Below are 26,309 nucleotides of genomic sequence, written 5' to 3' on the forward strand. Positions count from 1 at the left end.
GAAGGAAAGTGCAAATTGGGAAAGAAACTTGAGCTCTGCCCTCAAACCATTTATTAAATTTGGTGTCTCCTGCAGTCCCAATGGCAAACATTAAGTTTCCTGGCACTGCATTAGTCAGGCGTGAACCACGGGGTTTGCAACGTCAAGATGTCTTCTCTCTCGCCACAATGACGATACTGATATTACACCAGACAAGGAACACTGTTTAATATGCAGAGTCATCCACAACAGTGCTGCATTGTTTCCCCTCAAAACAAGAACACAACAAAGTGATGTCTGAGAAATCTGCAAGGTGTACAAGTACGCGCTCCGATAGTCCTTATTGGAGAAACTTTATAGACGTCTTCAGGGGATTTGTTGTCATAGTACGATTTAGTTTCTTCTCGCTATGCATTTATGACAAACTCTTACACTCCCTGACAGAAAAAAGCTTTCCCCCCTAAACACCTTCTGCAGAGTGAGATACAGTATAACTGGAGAACACACAAGGGGATTAGCTGCTACATTTAACATCAAGACGGAGGGTATGTACCATATGTAAGAGTTTGTACCGGTTTTATGGGTGCCAAATCTGGAGGGGATGGCATCAAATCCCAGGTAATGAAACACCTGGGCAACATACTTGATAAATAACATGTTAGTATTTTACAGAGTCAGGCCATCTTCTTGTTCGCCAATCATGGCGATATTTCAGGGAACTCGCAATTGGCGGATTGATTGACCAGTTGAACGTCACCATTGTGGCGTGATCAGACTCTCTTTCTTTCTTAGCCAAGCAGCATTAAAATAATGTGTCCAGATACTCGAGTGACTGGTAATTAAGTGAGCGAATCATTGAATATGAAGAGGTAGATTGACTTCCTATGGCACTGCAGATAAAAACACTGAGGTCGGGGAAGTGAGCAGATCAGCAGCCGGCTGCCACATGTCTCAGGTTAAGTGCTAATTCCTGGCTGAATGACTTCCTAATATATTCTAATTGAAAATTGTCAATGTTAATGATTTTCTGACATCCATAGAAAAGTGAATGGATTTTGGTTATATATGCATTTCACTGCTTCAGCAGTTTCAGCATCACTGTATGGATATGCCCAGGGGTGTCAAACATAAGGCCTGTGGGTCAAAACCAGCCAGCAAGAGGCTCCAATCTGGCCGGCAAAACCAATGAGAAAATTGTAAAAATATCGATTTTTTTTTATTTATTTATTTTTTACAGATTTCTTAACAGTAGTGGACACAACACAACACTGAGACCTGAGCTGAGGTATCAGTGACACTGCTGTGAAACATAAAATAATGGGATATGAAGCATTACCAGTTGCATGCTGTTGGATAAATAGTGAAATAAGATGCTCTTTTTAGTTCTTACAATGTAAATCTGAGTCCAGAGGAGTCAGTGCCTCACCAGCCATGAACCTCACCACACATCACTGGTGGCCCCTGAACTAAAATGAGTTTGACACCCCTGAGTTAGTTCCTTCGTACATTTCTGACCTGACACATTTACATTTATCTCACAGAACAAAAATGTACCTGACAGAAGAAAATATCACAAACCACACTTTAAGATCACCTATTACTGCTTTATTAAATGTTCCTGTCAAGTAACAGACAGAAGGTGATGTGATCTTAAATTCTGTTTAATCATTGCATTATTATCATATGGGAAAAATCCAGACAACTGTCCTAATTTCAAATGCACCTTTTCCAATGATATTTTTCTCACTTGTAAAATGTATTTTATAAATTTACATTTTTTCAGTGAAATGCTCAATAAAATCAGATGATGCAGATTCAACCAACATGTCTCTATTTCTCTTTCAGATTTTACTTTCGTAACGAGATTTAGTCTTTTGACGAGAAACTACTAAACATACAACGGCAAGCTCTTGATTCATTGGAATTCTACTCATTGCTTTCAGCTGCGTAAACTTGCTGCGATTATGTCAGTGCCTATCTGTAGTTGAGATCGCATAGAAACTGGATTACTATGAGACTGTAGATGAGGCGTCACATGAGGTAAAGATCAGATAAGTATTGAACACCGACTGCAAACCTGTTAACATGCTGGAGGCAAAGTGAAAGCCAGGTGTCACACACACACACACACACACACACACACACACACACACACACACACACACACACACACACACACACACACGAACACACACATACACACACTGCAGGCTTTGTAATCTCTGGGATCACCGCCTTGCTTTACAAGTGGTTGTGGTTGTTACAATATGTGGTTGACCCAACATTCTCTTTCAGGATTTTCCAAAGAAGATTCACATCTTTCCTTCCCTCAGTTAATTCAATGGCCCTGAATCAGCAGCACATGGTGCACACAGCAGCGTTAGCACTTGGCTGCACGATTCTGTGGGTTCGGTTTATGCATATGCGACTGACTCCTTTCCTCCAACCACATCTGACTCATCAGACTGTAGAAAATGATTCCAACACGTCTGTGGCCTGTCCAGGTGTGCTGCGTCAACATTCAGAGGATGCTCAATGTGGCTTTACCGCTTCACACTCCAGTAAAGTCCATTCTGGCAAGGAAGGGGACTGACCTTTGCAGAAGTGACAGTGGTTTTTTGCAAAGTTTGACATTTGAGGGAAGGTTCACAGTGAGGTTGATGGCTGTTTTTATGACACTGTGACCACAGGTAGAGAACAGTCTGAGGAATAGATGCTTTTGAGGACCAGCACCAGTCGACACTGCAGCTCCTGAACAGCAGATATGTACATGAAAGGATTTACAGTGTTACCTATCTACAAACAATACGACAATCAAATAAATCAATATAACTTTTGGAGATAAGTTATTTGCTTTCGTGTAGTATTCTTTATAAGTCTGCTATTCTTCATGTAACGTTAATCAATATTAATTTGAATAAAAAAATGCTCAACACTGAAGTCCCATTTGCAAAATAACGCTTCGAGTGAAAATGTATTAATTTTCCATTTTCCTTTCAGAAAACTTTGGTGTTTAAACGACAACGTTTTAAAAATTACATTAATTACACAAGTTAGTTGCAGGAAAATGCTACGTAATCTGGATAATTGCTGAATTTACATCAGTGGTTAGTAGGAGGAAGAGGCTCGATATTGTGGATATTGGTGGTACATGAACTGGTGACAACCAGAGGAAAAAGCAACAAAAAAGCTAAGATAAACTACAAACATACATTCATATTATAAATAGATAAACAAACATTTGTTTTAAGGCTTCACGGGTTCTTTGGCTCATGATCATGTTATTTATGTTATTCCTGTCAGAAGGGATTATAATCAGACACTATTTTGTGTAAAAGTCACATAGATGCTTTTGATAATGCTAAAGTGAAGAAAGAGAGCAGCCATGCTGCATCGCCACAGAAAGGGTATACTTATGTAGATAAAACAAAAATCGAAAACTAGACATTATACAGGTTGACGGGACTTGTTTTAGGTTCCACTTGTCACGTTTAAACAAATGTTCATTGATTTTGACTCAGCTGTTGAAGAAATTATTTAATATGCAACATTGATGAATCAGAGTGTGCCATAATGCCACACTTGGTGCGAGTTTAAATCTTAACGTTACACTCAACTTTTGTGTTTTGGCAATTTTGGTTTCCAGTCTGCTGGTGAAGCTTCTTTAACCACCATGCAGAGGAGAGTAATTTCACCCCACCCTGCAGTAAATATGATTGAGCAGAATGTGGGATGTGCAGACTCGATCCCACCCATCAATTTCTGTAGATAGCTACTTGTCTACAGCTGTGCTTGTAGGAAGCGTCAATTTATCTAATAATACTCATTTACTACTAAAAGCAGTGGTGTTACAGGACCGGACCACTTCAAATTGTATTCTTGGTCAGCTTCCTTAAAACAGTTGGAGAGGTTTCTTTTTCTCTCTCTCTTTATTTTTGACACTCAGCATCCACTTTTCAGGTCTTGCTCATTGAACCTCTATGTAATGATTGCAAAGTATCGCAAACAAAGTGGCCTCTGAGTGTATATGTTTTCTTTTACAAATGTTCCAGTGGAGATAGTTTATTGAAAATCATTAAGCATTAAAAGGTCCCCAAAAGCTGCAGGGATTAATTAGAAACAGACAGCAATTCATTGTGATTCACCCGAGGTTCCAACATTTTCTCATTAGTTCGCAGCAATCAATTAAAAGGATGCTCCAGACAATAGTGTGCTGGGAGCTTCAAAAAACCCTTTTATTTCCCGACATGGCGTGAGTCGAATACCTCTCATTTTGTCTTGGAAGCAGCCGATTTGTAAACAGTACCCTTAAACACTGTTGTCCTGAGTGACTCATCAAGTCACTCCAGTCTTATTCAATATGAGTTATAGTCAAATTCATTTGAACAAGTTCGAGACGCTCACCGAAATCCCAGACTGCTGATATGCTTGCTGCCCAGCCTGGTGAGGCTCTTCTTGGCCGAGTCCTCTAAGTTATTGGAGCCCTCGTCATTGACCACCATGGCCAGGATGAACCCCTCCTCAATGCCTTCCACATACTTGGCCAGGCGATGGCTTTCATTCTTGCTCCGGTACGTGTCGAACCTGGAGGGATAAATAAAAGATGAGGAATTTGTTTTGGAAAGCTGCTCTGCAACTTAAACCATTCTGATACCTCTGGCTATGCTAAGTTCTCTCTCATTTATACTGTATGGACTACAGGACTATGTCATCTCCATTTTACACCCACAGGGAGTTTCATGACCTCTAATTTTGAATGCAACACATTATTATGTAGTCGATGATCCTTTCACAGCTCCGGTAACATCCACTGCAATGTGCAACGCTTTCTGCGACATGTTTCTTTTTATTGTTTCAGAGGAACGTCTAAACCAGAGTTCGGCAACCTGCAGCTCTTTCGTCCCTCTGCTGCAGTTCCTTGAGCCTCGGTCCCACTGCAGTTCATCCCGGGGCAGTATGGTAAGGCAAAGCGCACTTGGAACCAAATGTGTTGCGCCATTCCACCACAGAGAGTGCAGTAAAAAGTAGGTGGATTGTGAAGGACCGAGTGATATAATGCCATTATGCAACAATAATGGCAGAAAGAACGTGGAATTGCGGCCGCAGGTCACGGCAGCTGGAGCCGCAGCTCCGGGCGGCCACGGCTCAACGGGCGTCTGAAGCTGGGAGCTTCTTGTATCTTTGACACAGGAAGACCACGGTGCTGGGGAGCGCTGACAATAGCGAGAGAGTTCATTGCGGACTTATTGAGAGTGACGGCAAATAATAGTGAGTCACACAACACCTAAATGACATTGAAAGCCACTCCACCAGCACTCATGGTTCCAAAATCGCAGAACTCCTGCATATATCCGCCCTTTTAATAAAGGAGCTGATAGCTGCAATGCATTACGAGAGTTTCTGTTTGTCGTGTTTTAGACGTAATTATTTGGGGTTATATTAGGTTTGTAGTGTTGGCGATGATTGTTTTGTGTTTTTGTTGCTAAATTCATGACTAGATGACCTAAGCAAGTTAGTTAATCTAGTTTAGTTTAGTTTATTAGTTGGAAGTTGGAAACCGGAAGTGAAGAAGGTTTTGTGTGTAGTGTCGCCCTACTGTGGTGTTCCTGTAGGTGTGAGTGTCAAAAAAAAAGAATGTCACACACGTCTGGTGCAAAGTGTAAGCTTTATCTCTAGTGTGCTTCTTTGACATTGCTCGCCATAATATGATGGAACATTGTGAGGGACGATGTGCGCGCGACCTGGGGTGTGCGGCTCCCAAAGTGTTGTGTGCTGTGGAAAATGGGACGAAATGGCTCTTCGAGCATTAAAGTTTGCCGACCCCTGGTCTAAGCACTGAATAAAAAGCTTTGTATTGAAGTCTCTGCTCTACTTGAATCTTAAGGTCTTGGACAAGTGCTCACTCAACAGTTTATGCCAAGTTAACGGCGAGAGAGGTGGCGTCTAATTTGTGAAAGGGTCCTTAAAACATAGACACATCAGAAGTCACAATAATCAAACAGCCACAAACAGAAAATATTATGAGAAATACTCTACTATTGAGAAACACCAGTTGAACAATATCAGAAAAAAAAAGAAATGTATCAAGATACACGTTTTTTTGAGAAAAACGGATGAAGTCAAATAAATAAATTGGTACATGTGACCAGAATGTGGCCCGTAAAGAAATCACAAACCTTCTCATTGATTAATCGATCAATTTTAGGAACTTCAGATATGCATAATAATTACACTGACAATCTAAGCAGGGTCAATATTTACTAATGTTATGTTGGAGATTATTCAAGATTATCATCGAGTGAATGAGTGAACTTATTCAAAGATTTCCTGAAAATTAAATCAATAAAGCCCTTAAAAGATAGTTCTGAAGAGTGTTGAAGAACACCATGCAATGGGATTCCTTCTTATTCAATAAATGGTTTGTCGTTGTGAAATTAGTTTTGCGTCAAAGTAGAATTTGCGCGGAATTTGTAACAAATCTAAGGTAATAGTATAGATAACTGTCATCAGCATACAACTGAAATGGATATTTAGAGCAAACCTCACACTTTTCAGTTCAGAGGCCACATTCAGCTCAATTTCATCTTGATTGGAATGGACTGGTAAAATAGAGCCATGGTACCTTTAAAATTTAAACCGGAAAGTTTGTCTTTATTGTGGCACAGAGTATATGCCAGAGTATTTGCCATAAAAAAAATAAAAAAGGGGTTAAAAACGCACCTTTTTAATCAGGCATTTAACTGATTTTATATATGTGTATGTTTTTATATATTTATGTATATATGTTTATGTATTTTATCAATGTATTTATCTACTTTTATTTATTTATTTTAGATAATTATCTAATTTTCTACCTTCTTTTTTTTATCTCCAGTGGTTCCTCTAGGGGTCACTACACTGGTGGTGGCCGGTTTTGCCCCCGGTGGTGCCGTCCCATGGGTTTCCCTGCCCGGGCACCTGGCTGGTCCCCCACGTATGTGGTGGGATTAGCTGGTCTGCCCGGCTGGGGTGGGGGGGGGGGGTGTCTGTGGGGCGGTGCCCCCTGTGGTCAAAAGTTGTGCCACCCCCAGTGTGGAAGGCCCAAAATGTGGGCCTTTCCTCACCTTAGTCCTCGGTGCCATGCCATGTCTCCATATCACTAGGCATGTCTTCACTTATGTGTGTGTGTGTCTGCATGTGTGCGTGTGTGTTCATCTGCTTTTTATTCATCTGTTTTATCTTTGCACTGTTTTTAATTCTTGTTAAAGCACTTTGTGTTACTTCAATGTATAAAAAGTGCTATATAAATAAAGATTGATTTGATTTGATTTGATATATAATGAAATGTCTATATTTTGACCAAAAAAAAATACTGCAGAAAATTACTGCAATCTTAACATAAACCAATTTTAATGAAACTTTCTGGTGCAGAATATAGTTAAATGTCTAGTGCTCGTTTGCTATCTTTCATGGCAGCTTTGTTGATATTTCAGCTTCGGTCTCAGTGTTGTGTCTGCTAGCCTGCGGAAATTTGTTAAAAAAATAAATCTGTTTTCTTTTGCTGGTCAGTTTTGGCCCACGGGACTTAATGCTGGACATCACAGCCACAGAGTGATCGATTAAAATTGCAAAAGCAAGATGAAATTAAAATCATAATCCTACTCAAATGAGGAGAGTTCAAATAAGATATATATATATATATATGTGAACAATAGGAGAGTTGAGTAAGTGGAAAACTTAGACTGAAAACCAGATGTCAAATTTAGACTCCTCCATCATACGACCACATAGAAAGTTGTATTAGATAACTCCACACCATTCCACTGCTCCAGAGTGTATTACCAGTGTTCTTCAGACTGTGATGTAAAGTTGCATGCAGCTGCTTGAACATACAAACTCATGGCATGCAGCCTTTAATTTACATTTTTTTTTTGCTATTGCTATATAGATCCCTGAACGGGTCAACAGTGCATCATCCTTAGCCCTCGGTGACCTCGCTCGGTAACGCCATATGCTCTGATTGGTGGCTGAGCCGCTGTGTTTCTCAAACACTTCCACTTTGTAATTATGCTGCTTACTGCTAAAGGTGGAATTAGGTGTCTCGGAGGGAAGAAGTATCAACAAATGACTGGTAGTTGGCAATGATAGCATCCTATTACAGAAGCACACTGGAATTTAGTGAGCTCTGTAGAATGAGTCAGGAAGGTTTTGTAATGGCAGACTGCACGGCGAAGGGCTGGACCTTATACAACTGGAGACTGAATCAAACAGCTAAAGTCAGTGCTGAAGAGGCGTATCTACACTTTTCTTCCCATACCGAATCTAATGCACTTTGCACTCGGAGTGCAAAATTAACATTGGCTGAAATTGCTGTTTTTACATCAGGTTGAATCTCTTTGTGAAGTGCGTAAACATACACAATTTGAAGAGATAATCGAAGATTATTCCATTTGATTGTGCAAATTCATCATTAAAAAAAGGGGGTTATCACATTGTGTGTGTGTTGTTGTTTCTTTGTATGCCGAAAAACTTTGCATTGTTTCTTTTCCATTCAGCAACCAATCGAACTCCCATTAAACTTCCGTGGGAGACCAAAGAAGCATTAAAAGTCTAGTTTTAATAGCCTTGACAGACACACTTGATGTGATTTTAGTGAACTGTTTTGGAAGAAAGAGTTAACCATTTATTGATCTATATCACCTCGTATCAGTCTTGAAAACAATATTAGCACATCAATATAAATAGCTGTTATTGTTACCACAATAATGGCGCAATATCAATTTATCTGACTCCAATTAAAATCATAAAATGGGCAATTAATCATGAAAGGATATTAAGCATGTCATTGATTTCTAAATGTAATATCCGTGCATGAAGCGATGCCGGTGCCGAGGCACATTTGTCTCCTTCATTAGAATCCATCATTAGGGGCTTATGAGGTGTCAGCCACCGGATCATTCCGACTCTAATTAAGTCTCAGGTTTGTTCAGCAGCCAAGGTGGAGCCTCTGTGCTCGAAGGCATCCTCACCTGTCATCGTAGAGCACCTCTCCAGTCTTGGGGTCAATCACATGGATAATGATGCCTCGGTTGCCCCAGCTTCGCTGGAACAGGTAGTTGTTTTGGTTGCTCTCTCCAGGATGAAGGGTCTTGTTGAGAAACGTCCACGACAGCTTCTTCTGGCCGTGGATCTCCAGGGTTCCTCCCGTCCCTACGCCAATGTACTTCCTGCCAAAGTAGCCATGTTCGTCATCGCTGTCATCCAGCCTGAGAATAAAGCACAAGATGTAGCAACATTCTTTAGTGACATTTCAGAACAGAAATGTGCTTTAATGTTTGCATGTGTGCATTGTTGAAATGATGCAGTTGTAAAATGCTGACAAACGACATCTAGTGTTTTATAAGTCACATGAAATAAGCAGCTTATCAGATGTTATTAAACTCATTTGAGAAGAAGGGGACTTACTTTAAAAATTACTTCTGATAAAAAATGTATCAGCAACATGGGTTAGTTAATACTTATATTGCTATTAATGCATCCCGGGCACTGTGGACCGTTACGTTGTATGTAATGAGATTAGAATGGGATATGTTGCTGTCATGTGGACAAAGGCCCTGTCTGCACGATGTTACAAGTGTAAACACAGTGCACTGTTGTTGAGTAAATGGACCCACAAAACGCTGTGAAGATTTTCGATTTTCACTTGGAAACATGGTGAAAACAGGGACTGGGTTAGTTAAGGAGTAATGATTCTCTTCTGGTAAAGAGGTGCTCTTTACTCCAATATTTATGACTATATGGCTAAATTGATGACAAACATAGTAAGGGACCCTTGGAAAACAAACTAGTGTTACGGTAAGTTTTTCAGATGCCTTTATTCAGATATTGGATGGATTTATACTTGTGGATGTCAACCAGGAACCCACAATGTTATTTTTGTTTTGTTGATGTAGAAGGAAAATAACTAAGAGCCAAAAATAAAGTTTAAAGACTCTTTTTTTTAAATTCTTTTTTAGTTTTGTTGCACAACCAAAAAGTCAAACGGTCACCAAATTCTAAAGTCCCCATGCCAACCATGTTAACACCGCGAAGGTAAAGAAGTGCAAAGGTTACTATAGTTTCACCACCATAGTTCACGATATGATACTTCCATCAGCTGTGGTCGAATCCAGGGTAAATCCTGGACGTCATTAAACTGAAATGACCGCTAAAGCAGAGCTCACTAAAGAGACTCCTCTTCCTCAGAAACATGTGTCTGTTTCCATACAATAGCAAATCCATCAGTCAAAACAGCTGTTCAGACAGTTCCACGATGCCCCAGAGAGCTCAAAGCAGTGCAAGTAAGGAAAACCCAAGCATAAACACAAAACACAGGCATATTCTATAAAAAAACAAAAAAAAAATATCTTCATCAATTTAAAAGACACCAGGCACATTTTTTTTTTTTTTTTTATACAATGCATATCACATTACAGACAACACAGAAAGGGTTTCCAGACAACACGATGAACACATCTGGGAACGCTTGTCGTCGCCACACTTTATGATATATGGCAGGACGAGAGTCAGCTATTCATCAGCCGAGCTGGAGAGAGAGCTAAAATGAAAATGTAAGTCATTTTGGTTCATTTTTCTAGGCAGCTCCATCACACCAAAGTGTCCTCTGGAAACACTGCCACTGCATTGTCTGCGTTCGCAGCATTTTCGAAATGCTGCACATGTGTTGTTAAATTGATGAAGATGTTTTCCTAATTTGTGTTTTGTTAAGGTGGGAATGCGTTTTCTTAAGTTATGGAGTGTTAAGCTGTTTGGGCTACTGTGCACTTAACTTTATACCGCAAATGTCAGCTAAGTGACATAATGCTGAAACAAATTGTCTTTCTTGTAAAGGCCCTCTTGTAAATGTCGACTCGTAACCCAGAGTGATGTCTTCCTCCACAGTGAGCACATTTCTAACATCTCCTACGAAACATGCTATGGTGACCTAATTATAAATGAGCAAATAGTCTCCTGCTCTAATTAACGATGTCTACAACTAACTGCACGTAATCGTAGCTTTAAATGTCAGATTTGAATCTGTTGATGTCCACATGTATGAGCAAATCACTCAAAGTAGCCAAGAGATACATTACGAATACTTCAGGGATTGAGCTGTTTCTTTGTGGTGGTTGGTAGAGTGCTATAATACCAAGAACGCATGGCCAAAGAATAGGTGGTATTCTGTCCAATAAGCTGGCTCACTTTAATCTGCATGTTAGCCACGGATTGTCTCAGTTACCAATGAGATGCCACAGTGTTAAAACAGCCAAAAGACAATCAGAATGCAGAAGAAAGTGACTCATGTCAGGGGAAGCTGACATATATCTCATGCTTCTTAGGCCCTGTTCAAAACAACTTGTAAAAGTGAAAACAGAAAACATCTGTTGCATTTAAATGTTTTATTTTTCATCTTATTGCTCCCTGTGTGTAGTTTCATTACAAAAACAACCAACAGCTCCAATTAGTAGCCCGGCATGATAACTCCATTGTTTTCAAAATGTTTGTCATTGCAGTGTCGGTGGGCATTGTTTCCAAAATGTTGTTGTGCCAGTGTGAAACTTTTCTGAAATTCAAACGTAAAAAGCAATGTAGTTTAACTTGTAACATCATTGCGCAAACAAGGCCACGTTTACCCGTACCTGGGTTTTTACAAAAACGGATATTTCCCTCTCTACGTTTACAAGAAAATATTGATTGACACGGACCTGCATATACACCTGGTTCAGAGCTGCTATGAACATTCCAAACCTGTAGGAGGCGATGTAATGAGAAGCATGAAGCCATAATAATGAATTTGAATCCTTGAAAAAAATGTGTCACAAATTGTGATGTAAATATCCGCCTACCACCCTTTAGATGCAAATCCCCACGAAACGTGTAAACAAGGCCGAAGATAGAGTGAAGTTAAATCTGGGGGTCCATGGGAAGTTAAATCTGAATCAATCTTCTCAAAGATCTGATTCCAATGCGTGACTGCTATCAGCCTAAGCTATCACAAAATCAGAGAAAAAGATTTATGACTTTTAAGATGTGTTGTTTTTATGAAAGCTATTATCAGATTTTCATGAATGCGTACCTTCCGAACAGGGAGATGGTGAGGTTGCCTTGATAAGGACAATCTGGGCTTCCGATGTGCAGCTCTCCCTTGTTCCCAATCAGGATGTGTTTGGTCCGCAGCAGTAAGGGCCGGCTGGTGTCAGCAATCACCAGCTTTCCTACAGGGGAGACAAGAGTGGGTGAGTGATGAAGCTTCCTGGCAGCTCGTTCATGCCCCAATGCCCTCAGACACCTTCTGTCTCTCGACCATTTATGGCCCGGAGCTCAGGGAGTCCACACACACACACACACACACACACACACACACACACACACACACACACACACACACACACACACACACACACACACACACACACACACACACACACACACACACACACACACACACACACACACACACACACACACACACACAGCTTCTCTACCACATCCTTTACCACGTTTGCAATCCAATGATTCCACCTCAGTAGTGAATGACTGTTGAACATCAACTATCTCCTGCATGTACCATTTCTCTAACACTGGCCATGACCCTGCTTTCACCACCAGACTTTTCTTCAATAGTGCAACTCCTCATCAACAATACGCTTCACAGTCAAATGCATTTGAGTTTTTTCTTCCTTGGACTTTCAGATGATTCGCTTGGAGATACTGTAAAAACCACTCAGCGTAAATGATTCCACGAGATAAATGTGGCGGAAAAGGCTTTACTCTTTGAGGGAGAAAAAATGTGGATTCTGCTTTAAGATATTTTACAAGTTAAGCATGTTATATAATACCAAACAACAACCTTCTCAAACATCCGTATCTTACTCCCAGGAATCCATTAATCAAATAGATGCATTGCATTAAAGATCCTGAAAATTTAGATGGTGACGTGTCCACGAAAGAAATCACTCATAAATCATTTTTTAGAGTTTCTGATTATCAGTGATAGAATGTTATGTCTCAGCTGCATTTAGCTCAGACACTAAAAAATAGCTTCCAGTTACCGTTTCACAGAAACAGCAATGATCTAATATGTGTTCCATACTTCATAGGTCAGTGTGATCAAATTGAGGGCAGATAGGCCCAGACTTTATGTCATCCAAACCCTCACAGTCACCAGAACCCTTCCACGGTGACTTGAATATATATTGTAATATCTACTAGACTGATCAAAGTACCTGGTCCCAGTTGGAAATAGGTTGTACCTGCCTGCTTTCCTTTAGTGTGTCGTTGTCTATGTGGAAAATGTATGCATAATTTGGAAAGCTATTTCAACTATCGTCCTAGGAAAGGAATCCCACAACTATACCCATATGCTACTGCCTCATGTTGGAAGACCCAAACCAAGATCTAACTAATAAGTGCCTGGTAGGGTTCTTGAATGCACAAAGTTTGGCAGTGAAGTCCAGATTAACAAGACCCAACCCGTCACAACTTACGAGTACGCTCATAAGAGGGTCTTTGATTCCAATCAGGAGCAAAGCCTACATTAACATGATTCCCAGAAATTGTCAACGTGCCTGGGTTGGTGTAACCAGCAGCCACATCTGGAGGCTCAGTGGGAAAACACCTGATGTTATGGTCAGGTTCAACCAGAATAAAGAAGGGTGACATGTGATGTGGGTTTCTCCATGTGTTGAAGGGTAAAGATCATAATGTAATCAACGCATATTGTCTTTGGATTCCTATTGCTATACTCATAATACTGGCATGTATATTCTTTTATAAGCAGCTGGTCATACTGATGTTGGGATTGCTTTATAGTGGCACTATGTGCTGAAGCTTCAGTTAATGGTCAAAAACACCAATTTGATAAAATATTGACTCCCAATGTGACGGTCAAGATGTGTTATGTTGGCTTTCACTATATCTTTGGATCAGCCTCATCTGATGCCAAGACTCAATTTTGGTCCATTCCTACTTTTGGTTTATCCAGCCTTAATTATCTTTTGAGGCCAAGTGCAGAAAGCCCTCAAATGATTTTGCTGCTGCAGGTAGAATTTTAATTAATAAAATGCTGCAGTAAACACATTTTAATGCATCTCGCCACCACATAAACTCTCCTTGGCACCAGGTACTTATCTGGATTTAGAGTTTGCCACTAAATATTGTGACTCTTTAATGCAGCTGATCAAAAACACAACATATGTATCAAAGCTTGGATGATCTCAGCTTGATCAGTAAAACGTTGGTATTCAGACAGATCAATATTTGCACGTCTTGTGGCTTTGTGGATATGTCATTAAATGCTCAGAGCTTGAATCACAATATAGCAATAAAGAAACCAAGCCAGTAGGAAAAAACTAAAGGTGACAGTTCAAAAGTATTGTATATTTTACTCAACGTTTTCAAGTAAAAACACAGACTTTCATTCTGTTTTGAGTCACCGTTTACATGACAATGCTGCTCAAAGCCACTGAAAACACAGCTTTTGGAAAACGGCCCCCAAAGTGGAACTTTATAAAAATGCTCCGACTGCCATGGAAACAGAGAAAAGTGCAACTTTTTTGGCAAAGTTCCGAGTCCATTTTCATAGAGATGGAGAAAAACACAACTTTTAAATGCTGCTCCAGCACATGCACACCAAATAATTTTTTTTCTGCACATACTCAAGAGATAGACCCCAACATATGGGTGTGGATTCATTCAATGAAAAGAACAGGAACAATCCGTGGCCTGGTACGCCAACTACATCATTTTCATTATTTCTGCTGGATGTGGGTTTTTTTTTTTTCAAAAAGTGGCAGTGTAAATGCAAAACTTTCCTGAAACAAATATATTCAAAAACATTCACTTGAAATGTTGTCGTGTCAACTGGGCCTGATATGTTTTCCCTGCTATCAAGACTCCCCTGAGCCTCTCTGCTAAAGTAAACTGACGTCTGCAGCATCTTCCTATTACCTGTCAAAATCGTATTTAGAATGAAAATATAAGGGAAAAAATGCCAAAACAGCACAAAGAACGAGCAACAAATTTGAAGTAATGGAAATTGAGAAGTCGCTGAGTATCAGGTCAAGAGGATCACACACATGCAGAAAGAGCAGCTTTAGTTTTTAGTTTTTTTTCAGTGGCTCCCAGTGTGTGTCTGATCCAGCAGCACATGGTGCTGTGTTGTGCTTTTAAAGTTCAAGTGTGTATGTCTTTGCTCACAACCCTCGAAAGACTCTCATTGGTCTGCACAAGCATTTTGATGAAATGCTATCAGGAGCTCAAGTTGTGTTTTTTTGCTTGAAGGAGTTGTATAAGTATCTCCTCTCAGTTTATTAAATGTCTCTTGGCTCAGAAGTGTTTACGCTGTGAACATTTCTCTTGGTGTTCCTCTTCTTTGCTTCGATTCCAGACTGCTTGATGTCCTCAAGCCTGTCTCTCTTTCAGCTTCCAGTATAACTATTTCCCACCCAAACACTTTGTCTCACATGGCACAACACAAATGTATTAATTTCTTAAAGATTCAGGGACGCAATGTCTGAGGGACATTTGATTGCCAAAGGTTAATGTGTTTCTGGTGAAAATGCTTCAGAGAAGTCCACATTTGATTGACATTTTAAGTAGCCATTAGCGGTAAATGTGAATTACATGCCCCCATCAGTGCCAGTTTGAGCCAGTGCCTGGAGCCGGCGCTGCTGATGGAGGAGATTGGACTCACCGCAAAACTGAATGTGCTTCTATTGAATGTAGGAGAGTGCAGGATGAGTCATCAGGCATTTGATGCCGTTTTACATGTAAAGAAGATTTGATGAGAAAACCTTATTGTTCACAATCATTTGGCAAATATGATGGAATCAACTATTCTATACACACAATCTAAAGAAAATACACATGACACCTTTAATATTTGTGAGGATAGATGTGTCCAACATACCTCCATTCAGAATCTCAATTGAGTGGACTGTGGCTGAGGATGTCAGGAGGACTTTCCGGCCATAACCGATGGTGACACGATGGTCTTCACTGTGTCCTGGCATCCATGGCTGCAGGCCTGGTTCTTTATCCGGACACACTGCAGGGAACACAACAACACAGCCACATTTAAATTATAAAAAAAGTAGATAGGCTCCACTACAACTTAGCATTTCAGTTCATAAAGTGGAAACAAAAATGAACAATAAGGAACCATCTACACCACGTTTCCTTCTGAAAATGCATAGTTTTTGCATTAGTGTTTCAGAAAAGATTCATGTTTATGTTGCAACGTTTTGAAAATGATGTCTGTCAAGTCACTCTGGAGGTCGCCATTGCTGTTATTGTCCACATACATGCACATGTAGGTCGTGGTGTGCAGTAGCAGTGAATCAGAAATGTAGTGTTGTCCTCCGACTGCACAGAGAAGAGTTAAGAGTTTTCAAAAATATCCATCTTGAGAGCCATTTTCAAAAAGTTGTGTTTTGTCGGCTCCAAGTACTGTTGTCATGTAAACTGATCCCCAAAACGCAACGAAACTTCTCTGTATTCACTTGAAAACACTGTCATGGAAACAGGACTTAAAGTGCACGATTGGTTTCTCAGGTTATTTTTAAGAATGGAACCTATGAAAACTTCTGGCTTATGGTTTCTTCTTGAAGTTTGGGTGGGGGAGATCATATGAAATGTGACCAAACAGACATTAGACAAGCCTAGTAAATTCAGGATTGACTTTTGCTGCTGCCATTTGGTGAATGGTAGAGTAACCTTGTCACGGGGCTAACACAGTGTGAGACTGCCATGCACCAATTCATACTCAATTATAATTGTGAGTCAACAACCTGGAAGTTGGAGTCGGAAGAAAAAAAAAAAAAAAACTGGATCCAGAATTAAACCCAAGTGTTTACCAAAAACGTTCACTTTATTCTGTGTTCACTTGAAGGCATCAACGAGGCTATTCGGAGTCATTCGGCAGAGTTCTTGGAGAGAAACAAAGAGGAATGAGGCGGATGCAGACTAAGAAAGGTGATGACAGCAGGCTCTTTTTTTCATCTTACCCATTGGAGCATGCAGAGGCCCTTTTGCCCCTTTGCATGGTTTGACAACACGTTGCATAAAATCTCTACATTATATTTGTGGCACTTGGACAAAGGCACTTGGAAACACAATTTATTACTACTGCAACTAATAATGCTGTTTATTGTTACAGCAAGTGCCAGAATCCAGCGTGAGTGCAGGCAGAGCTGTGATAAAACAGCAAATAAACGGAAGATGCTGTTTTCGCGAACATTAGAAATAAAGTGGAAAAAATAATGTGCTCATGAGTCTTTTTTTTTTTTGTTTGTCTCTGCCTGGCCTTCACTGTATCTACAAACAGCGTAGCAATCCCGCGGTTCCTGAAATGTGAATGAATCAAAAGAATTGATGTAGTGCACTCCTACATTTAGAATAAATGAAACCTTGTCCGACATGCTTCAGCCTTTATCGGGCTTTTAATGCCATCTTGACAAAGTCTGTTAACAGTAGAACACTGCTTTGATAAAATGGACCGAAGTACAAAACACTGATGTGCTTCAAGCGGGAAAAAATAAAGAAGACAGGACAAAATGGGGTTTGTGCTGGCCCCTCAAATCAAAGAACATTATGTTCTTTCTCAGCTCGACATTCAATAATTAGAGTTGAAGAGGCAGAGGAGAGAGAATGAAGTTTGTTGTGTGCTGATGCAGTCAGATAATTATTTCGATATTCAGAATTCAGAGACTAGCTTGTAACCTTCGAGTGAAACTAACAAGATTGCACATGTGTTTGGTTAAAGCATTGCAAAGTGTTCAAAAAAATGCTTGAAAATTCCACTCAATTAAAAGTGAACCAAGAGGAGGAAACAATTTCCAATGTAAAACTTTTATCAGAGCATCTCTAATGATCAATAAATTGTACCGAGTGATAAGATCAGCGGTTGCATGCTTACCACTGATTCTTCCTACTTTAATTGTCTCAACTCTCTAACTACCTAGATGTGAATCAAATAGCACACAAGCTTATTGGATTGCTTGTTGAAGAGTAAGAGTGACTGATGCTGGCATTAAGTGTGTATCCGTTATTATCTGTGTAAGTATCCAGTCTGCCTCTGGTGCGAGTGGTGGTTACCTCACCACCCTGCCATCTAATGGATCCATCAATGGCATTGAGTGGCCAGGGACCTGAACTGTCAGGTAAATTTCCCCAAGGGCTAACACAAATTGATAGGTGTTGACGTGCAATCAGCTGGTTTCTGCTCCCTGTGAATGATGACTATTTGTCTCTTGAGAGACAGGTCGTCTCTCGAGGGATTTGACCACAATCCTGCCAAGATCCCATATCCTAGCCTCTTAATTACAATAATGAAAGACCCATCTTTGCATCGTGGGTGCAAGGAAACTCCTATTGTTTCCAACTGAGAGTACATTTATGGAAACATGTCCTCAAGAGTACTTAAGCATATCAGATTGGTGATATGATGACGGAAGGTTGTGAATGAGGAGATGGTGACCTCTGTCTGTGCGAGGGAAAAGTCTCAGCCATCACATGTCCCTCTCAATCTTTCTCAGGCCAACTGCCGACTCCAGGTCAATGACCTATTACTGCTTCTCTCTGCATGTTGCTGACGAGGGTTGGGCAACATGTCAACAATTTCCAACTGGCCATTGTCACTCCAGCTGTCCCCTCCAACCAAGCTCTAGAGGAGCCAAGCTTTGTACAGCCACCCAGAGAAAGTAGAAAACATTGTCAAGGGAGCAACTGAGCTGGTCAAAAAAGGAAAGGCCAAACAAGCAGAAGATGTTCCAGATATGAGTGTGATAGTTTTCTGTTTATCATCTTGGGAGCAACAGATAGTAAGCCACTATGAAACAATGAAATCTACGTCCACAACCAAATGACCAAAACAGGATGAATATGTGGCAGGACATTGACCCAACCTTTGGATTGTGGCATTAATCCTCTGTCTTTGTCCATTGGACACCTGCTGCACATTGTCATGCAGGCCGATATCTGACCAGGGATTACAGATAAATACACTAATGAATTTGGAAGATTGCAAGCTGAATTGTAATTTCATAATCAGAGTTAGATGGTGAACATGCAGCACCCAAATTAAGTGTCAAGGGCACTTAGTGTCCTTCATTAAAATTTGTCTTCATTATTATTAAAGAAAACCCTTTATGTCTAAGAGCTGAATAGAGTCAACTGAGGAAAAAATGCTTTATATAGCAATTAAATCCAAGTAAAAGAAGAGAAATGGGAAGAAGCTCGCAGGTGGAACGGGTCCAACTTCCCACTGGGAAATACTTGCGTAAATGCAGACAAACTGGGAGTTCCCACGAGGAAAGTGGGAATTTTTAGAGATTTACAAGTGTGAAGCAGGTTGGACATCACTCAAGATGGGCATGTCTTCGATTAAAGCTGAGAAATGACTTATGACACACCCTCTCATGTGAAGCTCCAGCTCAAGTTAAATATGTTAACTCCAAAAAAACAGTAACAGCTGTACAGAAAATCCTCCTGAGATTCATTTTATCCTTGACTATAACAATTGTTATAAGCTTATTTATCTCTTTTCTGTACTCTAACAATAAAACAGCCTTGGTTGCTTCTTAATTTCATGTGATGACCTGGTAACAATCCCAGTTTCCAGTTCCCAGCAGAATGAATGCAGCATAAGGTAGCATTTTGGTGCTGTGTAAATGTGTGGAATAACTCCAAACAGTGGGAATGAACAAACCCCAATATGTGAGCAAGAGTAATTTTGAATATAGTATAATAGGAATTGGTACCAGTTCTAACTCACAAACCATATTGTTGGTAATTGCTCATAAGGAGAAAATGTCAATAAGACAGATCATAAGAAACTGCAGCACACTCCATTGTCCTCCTCCAATCACCCAGCCATAATGCTGAGTGGTCAGATCGCTGATGTGTCCTGTTCAATTTAGTCACAGAAACATAAGGTTTGACAGCAGGTTTGGTGCATCTTTCCCTCTTTATCTTCTAATCTGAAGAACTAAATGGAATCTCTTGTGCCCGAGTTTCCTCCTTCTGCAACACCGAAGGACAAAGACATAAAACAGAAACGCTTACATTTACAGCAGTGAGCAGAAAATTCCTCCTCAGCAGCTGTTCGCACGCACACACGTTTTTGAGTAAGCATCTGAAGTCAGTCCTCAGAGATCTCTTCCTACCAAGTGTTTGGCCGCTGGGAGCAACCCAGTATTTGTAACACAACAAACATCTCTTAAAGAAACCTGTTGCATTATTGTCACAAGATTGTTGTGTTCACACTGTGAGCATTGGAATTATTCCAAAGAGAACCAATTCCCGAAATAGCAACGCACAGTGTCAGAGCCTCCTTGGCGTTTATCACATCACTGTTACACAATGTATGTATGTATGGACAATGAATCATTCAAAATACAACACTAGTACAGAGAATCCACATAAAGTATTATTGTGGAATTGATAATGCACAAACTGATTCATTGTGTGCTCCTGCAACCGGGAAGGTTCCCATTTAAAAAACGTCTGCATTTACAGTGTTTACAATAACCAAGCAGCAACATGGCCGCCTCCTGCATCGTGGCTTTATTGCTGCTGTTAAGAACTAAACTTGTAAAATAAGCAATAGTGCAAAAACACAACAATAGCAGGTGGAACAGCTGCAGGCTATTTGAAATGACTTTGATCTTTAAAGCGAACGCCTATAACGAGTGAATGTCAGCAAATGTGATATAGTGTGTGATGAGTCCTGAACATTCTCCATTTGATTTATTTTACGAAGTCACACCCTGTCGGTTATGTTCTGCATTTTTATTTAAAACATGTTTGATGGGGGTTTCTTTTCCGGAGAAAGAAAGAAAGAAATTCACTTAACTAACTTGTTTACAAAATGTTCACATTTAATTGAGCTTTAAGTTTAGACCAGGGGTGGGCAATCCTGGTCCTCGAGGGCCGCAGTCCTGCACGTTTTAGATGTTTCCCTGCTCAAACACACCTATTATCATGATGAGGCTCAGCAGAAAGCTTGACAAGGAGCCACTAATTGCTGTCAGCTGTAGTGATGTGAGGAGACGTCTAAAACGTGCAGGGCTGTGGCCCTCGAGGACCAGGATTGCCCACCCCTGGTTTAGACTCACAACATGGATGGTTCCCCAGTGCTCCTGGGAAAGCTCCTTTCAGTTGTCGACGTCATACTGCAGCTGTATAATGTTCAATGAATTCATGGGAAATAAAATGCTGAATGTTGTTTCTAGTGCTGTCAAAAATAATGCATAATTTAATTAATTGATTCGAAACTTTTAATTTGTCAAAATTTGTTTAACATAATTAAGGTGTTTAATTCCGATTTTGTTTTGTTTTTTACTCCCCGACCGGATGTGCAGTGTCTCTGGATGCACCACCACCACAACAGAGCAGCATAGTACCGAGTGGAATATTAAGGTAGAAAGTTTCACTGTAAAAAGTTCCCTGACGGCTGATTGGGAAAGTGAAAGTCCTTAGCTTTACTTTGAAAAGCCGAATTTAATGCCCACAGTAGTAATTCTGCAGCAAAACAGCAGGTTGCCATTCACACAAACTACTAAAACTTGAGGAAATACTTGCAGGTAAAATATTAATATATCTTCTTTCTCTCTTTCACTGACTTTCCTCTATACTGTGTGTGTGTGTGTGTGTGTGTGTGTGTGTGTGTGTGTGTGTGTGTGTGTGTGTGTGTGTGTGTGTGTGTGTGTGTGTGTGTGTGTGTATCACAGTATATTATTGCCACTTTGTGTTCATGTAATAAGTTTACAACTTTTGTTTCTAGAAATATTCAAATTCTCAAAGTGGTGGACCTGCACTCTAACAAATCCCAGACTTATATTCGATATCTATTAATTATTTATGTTTTTATTATTTTGATGATCTTGGAGAGAAATAGTTTCACCCAAAGCTGAAAGGACATTATAAAAATAGTATTTTAACTTAAATTTACTCTCTGTGTGTTGTGTTGAGTCGACATTAATTCCATAGTTTTCAATGAATAAATATGCATGACAAGCTTCAGCCTTCAGGAGAAAAACAATGCGATTAATCACAATTAATTACAGAAAATTGTGCAATTAATTTGTTAATTTTTGTTAATCGCTTGACAGCACTAGTTGTTTCCAATTCCAGTGCTGAGCCAAGCCCTTGACTTCAGCCCCCGTTTACGCTTCTTTCTCCTACAATACTGATACGGCAGATGCATCACACACAAAACCGATGTACCTTGCCTCCTGAATGTAACCTAAAAACTTTGGAATAGTGGATAAGTGGATAAGCGCACAGCATTGTGCCAAATATGCAAATTGAATTGACATATTCCTAAAACAATTGAAGTTTCTGATATCACCTTGATGCTAAGCATGTAGCTGAAACCACAGCTGTCTACTATTTTGATAGTTCTAGATAGTTCCTAGTGGTATATTCAAAGAGCAAATCATCAGGAAAAGTAAAAAAAAACACAAAATGAATTAACATAATTGTGTTGTGTAAAGTCTATTTGATTCAATCATCTAACTAAATTCATTTAAGATGAAAAATGTTGCTTCATGTTTCAAATACTGAGCAAGGATTAGGATGCAATTAATTAATTACAAAGCCTCTAATTAGATTATTTTGTTAACCACATACCCACCAATAGTTTACACATTATTTCAGTAAAACCTCTCTTTGTCTCACGTATTCCGATTACCTAGAAAGTGTCTTTGTGAGAAGTCAGTGTTGAAGCTCACAAAAAAAAAAAAAAATGAAGTGGGAATAAAGTGAAAGTACACAGCGTCTAAACAGCAGAAATCAATCGTCACAACACATTCGGTAATGAGCTCAAACCTGCTCAGTGCATATTTTTCCCTCTTTATGCATAACTTAATGAGTGTGACTCAGAGGATCGTCTCTGTATTGACTATACATCATCCTTATTTGCTTTTCAGATTCTCCCCTGATATTATTTTGATGTTTGCTTTTCAAAAAGCCCATTTCCACACAAGGGGGATTGTGAAACTTTGATTGAATTAAACTGTGAGCGAGGGAAATCAAGCATCATGCAGGCAGCGGCTTCAGTTGTGGCATTTATGGACACATTAGCTGCAAGGCTCAATAAAGGCACGGCTTGGTTTCTTCTCAGGTAGATTGAGACATCCATAGAGACCTGAATAGTTCTACAACTAACAAGAAACTTTGGAGACATAGGTGTTTACCTGGAGATCGTTGCTGGACAGTTAATTTATGTGCTGCTCAATGGAATTTTCCACAATGATTTATGCCCTTCATTGTATAAACCACTAGGGCAATTAATTTCAGGGGTAAGGAGTTGTCAACATTTGCTTCCATTATTGGTTCCAACCAGTCTTATTGTACTGTAAGTCACCAACATGTAAAATGTTGCTCTACAAGTCACTGGCAATATACGACTATATTTACATGGCAGCATTACAAGTGAAAACACAATGTTTTTGTGTTTTGTTTTGCAAATATTTTGTATTTTTTATACGCAATGTTTTGAAAAGTATGTCAATTTACATAGAAACAGCAGCAACACTGAAAAAGACAGTAAAGCATGCCAGGTCACAGCATGGTGCTGTGTTTGTTTTTGTTATGAAACCACACAAACAATACACTATAAACATTAACAATGAGCACAGATGACCGATTAGGATTGTTATTACGGTGACTGATGACAGTAAAACTACCAAATCCCAGGAGAATCTGGACTGGGAGTCATGACATGTTAATGTCCATCTACTCGCGCATGCGCATTAGCAGCATTTCCAAAATGTTGCGTTTTCCCTCATTTCCACATAGACTGAGCGTTATCAAAAGTTCCACCTTGAGCCATTTTTTAAAAGGTTGCACGGGCACCTTTGCCATGTAAACGGATACTGAAAATGCAATAAAAGTTTCTTGTTATCAATTTCATGCCATGTAAACAGGACCTAAGTGACGCAGACACGAGGTCTTGGATAGCTTGATGGAGGTTATTGGTTTTATCTTCCGTCGTACGCATGGAGAAGGTGAAAACTGAAAGCTTCATAAAGTATTAACAGAGGTAACACAACATGTTTTACATGGTTTGAAAGTGCATTAATGATAAATGAGGGGTAGGTCAAGCCCATGATGTTTGTCTCGACTGCCTCAGATACAGATCAGTTATACTAATGGTGTCGGGGACTGCTGATGCCGCATCTTTTTGCTTCATGGTTCATATTTATGTATGTGCACATTTTATATATTATATGTCTTTTATTAGGACTGGCTGGGCAGCCTGGTGCTTGTCTGCAAACACCTTTGTATCTTCCTCTGTGATTTCAATCCCTAATTGTTTCAGGTGTTTATCTCCACATTCCTTCTGTCTACATATGTTCTCCTCCTCTGTGTAATCTGTTGCCGTGCATGAGACTATTTTCTATTTCCAGAGTTTTCTTCCTGCATCAGCTGGTATGGTTCTGGTATTCACCCTGTCCCATTTTTGAACCTTGTGGTTGGGTCTGCTTTGTCCATTTGGTTTGTTAATTGCCGTTCAACTATGAATCTGTCTGTTGTCAAATGGGAGCAAATGCTTTCCCTTGCATTTCATATTCCTGGCTATGAAAGTGTGTTTCCTAGATTGCTTCTGTCTGAGTTGACCTGTAAACTTGGACAGGATTTTCGTTCTTGGCACCGAAGCTCAACATTGCGTATATGTGTCTCCAACATTAGCCATAATATTAATCCTGATATTACACAGTGCAGCAGATGACCAAAGTCCAAAAGAAGCTATGTGTACAAGTAAAAAAACAAGGTAAAACAATGTGGGATTCCACCAAAACTCTACCCTGATAAGTGATTTCCAAGGACATGGTGTTGAGGTTCGGAGGGTATCATGTGGGGAACTCAGAGGATGGCACCCCGATGTTTGCAGATGACATCATCTTGTTGCCTCCATATGATGGGAAGGTGGCAGGCTTCTCTCTTCATGACAGCATGAAGAGTTTATCAATCTCAAAGTAGACCTGTTACTCCTCCTCCTTTGAGAACCAAGTTGAGGTGGATCAGGTGGATCAGGATACTTCCCACTTGCCTCTCAGCAGAGATCCACCAGTTACGACCAACTGATTTATGGCCTCCGGGTCGACCCAGGACACTCTGGAGAGATTATTTCTTTTTGGTTGGTATGACTTCCTATCAAATAACCTGGGAGAAGGTGGGAGGCAGAAATGGATGGAGGGACAAAGTGAACCTCATACTTTGAAATGCACAGCAAGTTTAAACAACCAGTTTAAGAGCAGAAAAGGTGAGTCAATTTCCTCAGCCCATAAAAGAAAATTAATGTTAATTTATCTGAAGCCAGTGTTTGCCTGACGGGAAGCAAACTGCCCATTAAATGGAGGCATCTCATATTACTTCTACTTATGGTTCTTAATAATGATGTCATAGGATTCCTTTGTGTTGGAGCTTCTCATTGATATGCAGCCCCAGTGCTGAACCTTCAATAAAACGTCGATCTGATTGAGAAGCTCTTGTGGCTGTGATTAGAGGCTGCAATAAAACGAGGCAGGGAGAAAGAAATACGGGGGAAAGTGGAGATATGTGTTCAGTTTAAAGCAGGAGAACTTTTCTAACGCCGGGAGCGGTTTCACACAAAACACACACACACACACACACACACAGGACGACACACTGCATCGAACAGGGGCCGGATGGGTTGTGGCCTTGCTTGGCTTGATGCCTGTTTGAACAGCAGGCAGGAGGTGAAGAATGTTTTCCCACAAGATCTGCAAGACGAGTGCACGAACACGTGTCTATGTTGAGTATTTTTATATGCATATGTTTTTATCATATATCATTACCTATGGCAGATAGGTAATATCTGAGTGTGTGTATGTGGGTTATGAAGAATACTGGGAGTCCCCGAATGACTGGTATTTTGCCATTCACTTCTTTTCAGTTCTGTTTTTCTGTCTAAGTTTTTTTTTTCTCTCAACCTGAGAAAACAGCTTGATAAAAGGCATGAGAATCCATCAGCAGAATCATTTGCTGACCTAACAGCAGCCTTCGTTCTTCACTCTGGATGAAAGTCACGCATCACACGACCACTTCCAAATGTCCATTGTCATGTCAAGGTGACATTGTCATTTTCTGAGTTTTTTTGACACATCCCTTGTTTACATGTCAATTTCTTACGTTTGTTTCTGAAAGGTTTCCCATTTACACAACTGTTTAAAAAAAGATGCCCATTGACACAGAAATGACAGAAACAAAGAAAAACCTTTCTGTTTTCACTTGAAAATGTTGCGTAAATGGGACTAAAAAGAAACATACAGAAATGACATCTG

General features: G+C 40.0%; 1 protein-coding gene across 1 annotated transcript in view; it reads right to left on the reverse strand.

The window, feature by feature from the left end:
* The window catches only part of cemip (cell migration inducing hyaluronidase 1), a 215,541-nt gene that overhangs the window by 81,942 nt on the left and 107,290 nt on the right, over positions 1 to 26,309 (reverse strand). Inside the window, exons 5-8 of the mRNA XM_080501910.1 lie at positions 15,908 to 16,045; positions 12,074 to 12,212; positions 8,988 to 9,224; positions 4,384 to 4,563 (exon numbers count right to left, since the gene is read on the reverse strand). Of these exons, the coding sequence (XP_080358036.1) occupies positions 4,384 to 4,563; positions 8,988 to 9,224; positions 12,074 to 12,212; positions 15,908 to 16,045 (694 nt within the window). The remainder of the gene's footprint in view (positions 1 to 4,383; positions 4,564 to 8,987; positions 9,225 to 12,073; positions 12,213 to 15,907; positions 16,046 to 26,309) is intronic.

This window comes from Blennius ocellaris, assembly GCF_963422515.1.
Source record: "Blennius ocellaris genome assembly, chromosome: 1".
In the NCBI taxonomy this organism is placed as follows: Eukaryota; Metazoa; Chordata; class Actinopteri; order Blenniiformes; family Blenniidae; genus Blennius; species Blennius ocellaris.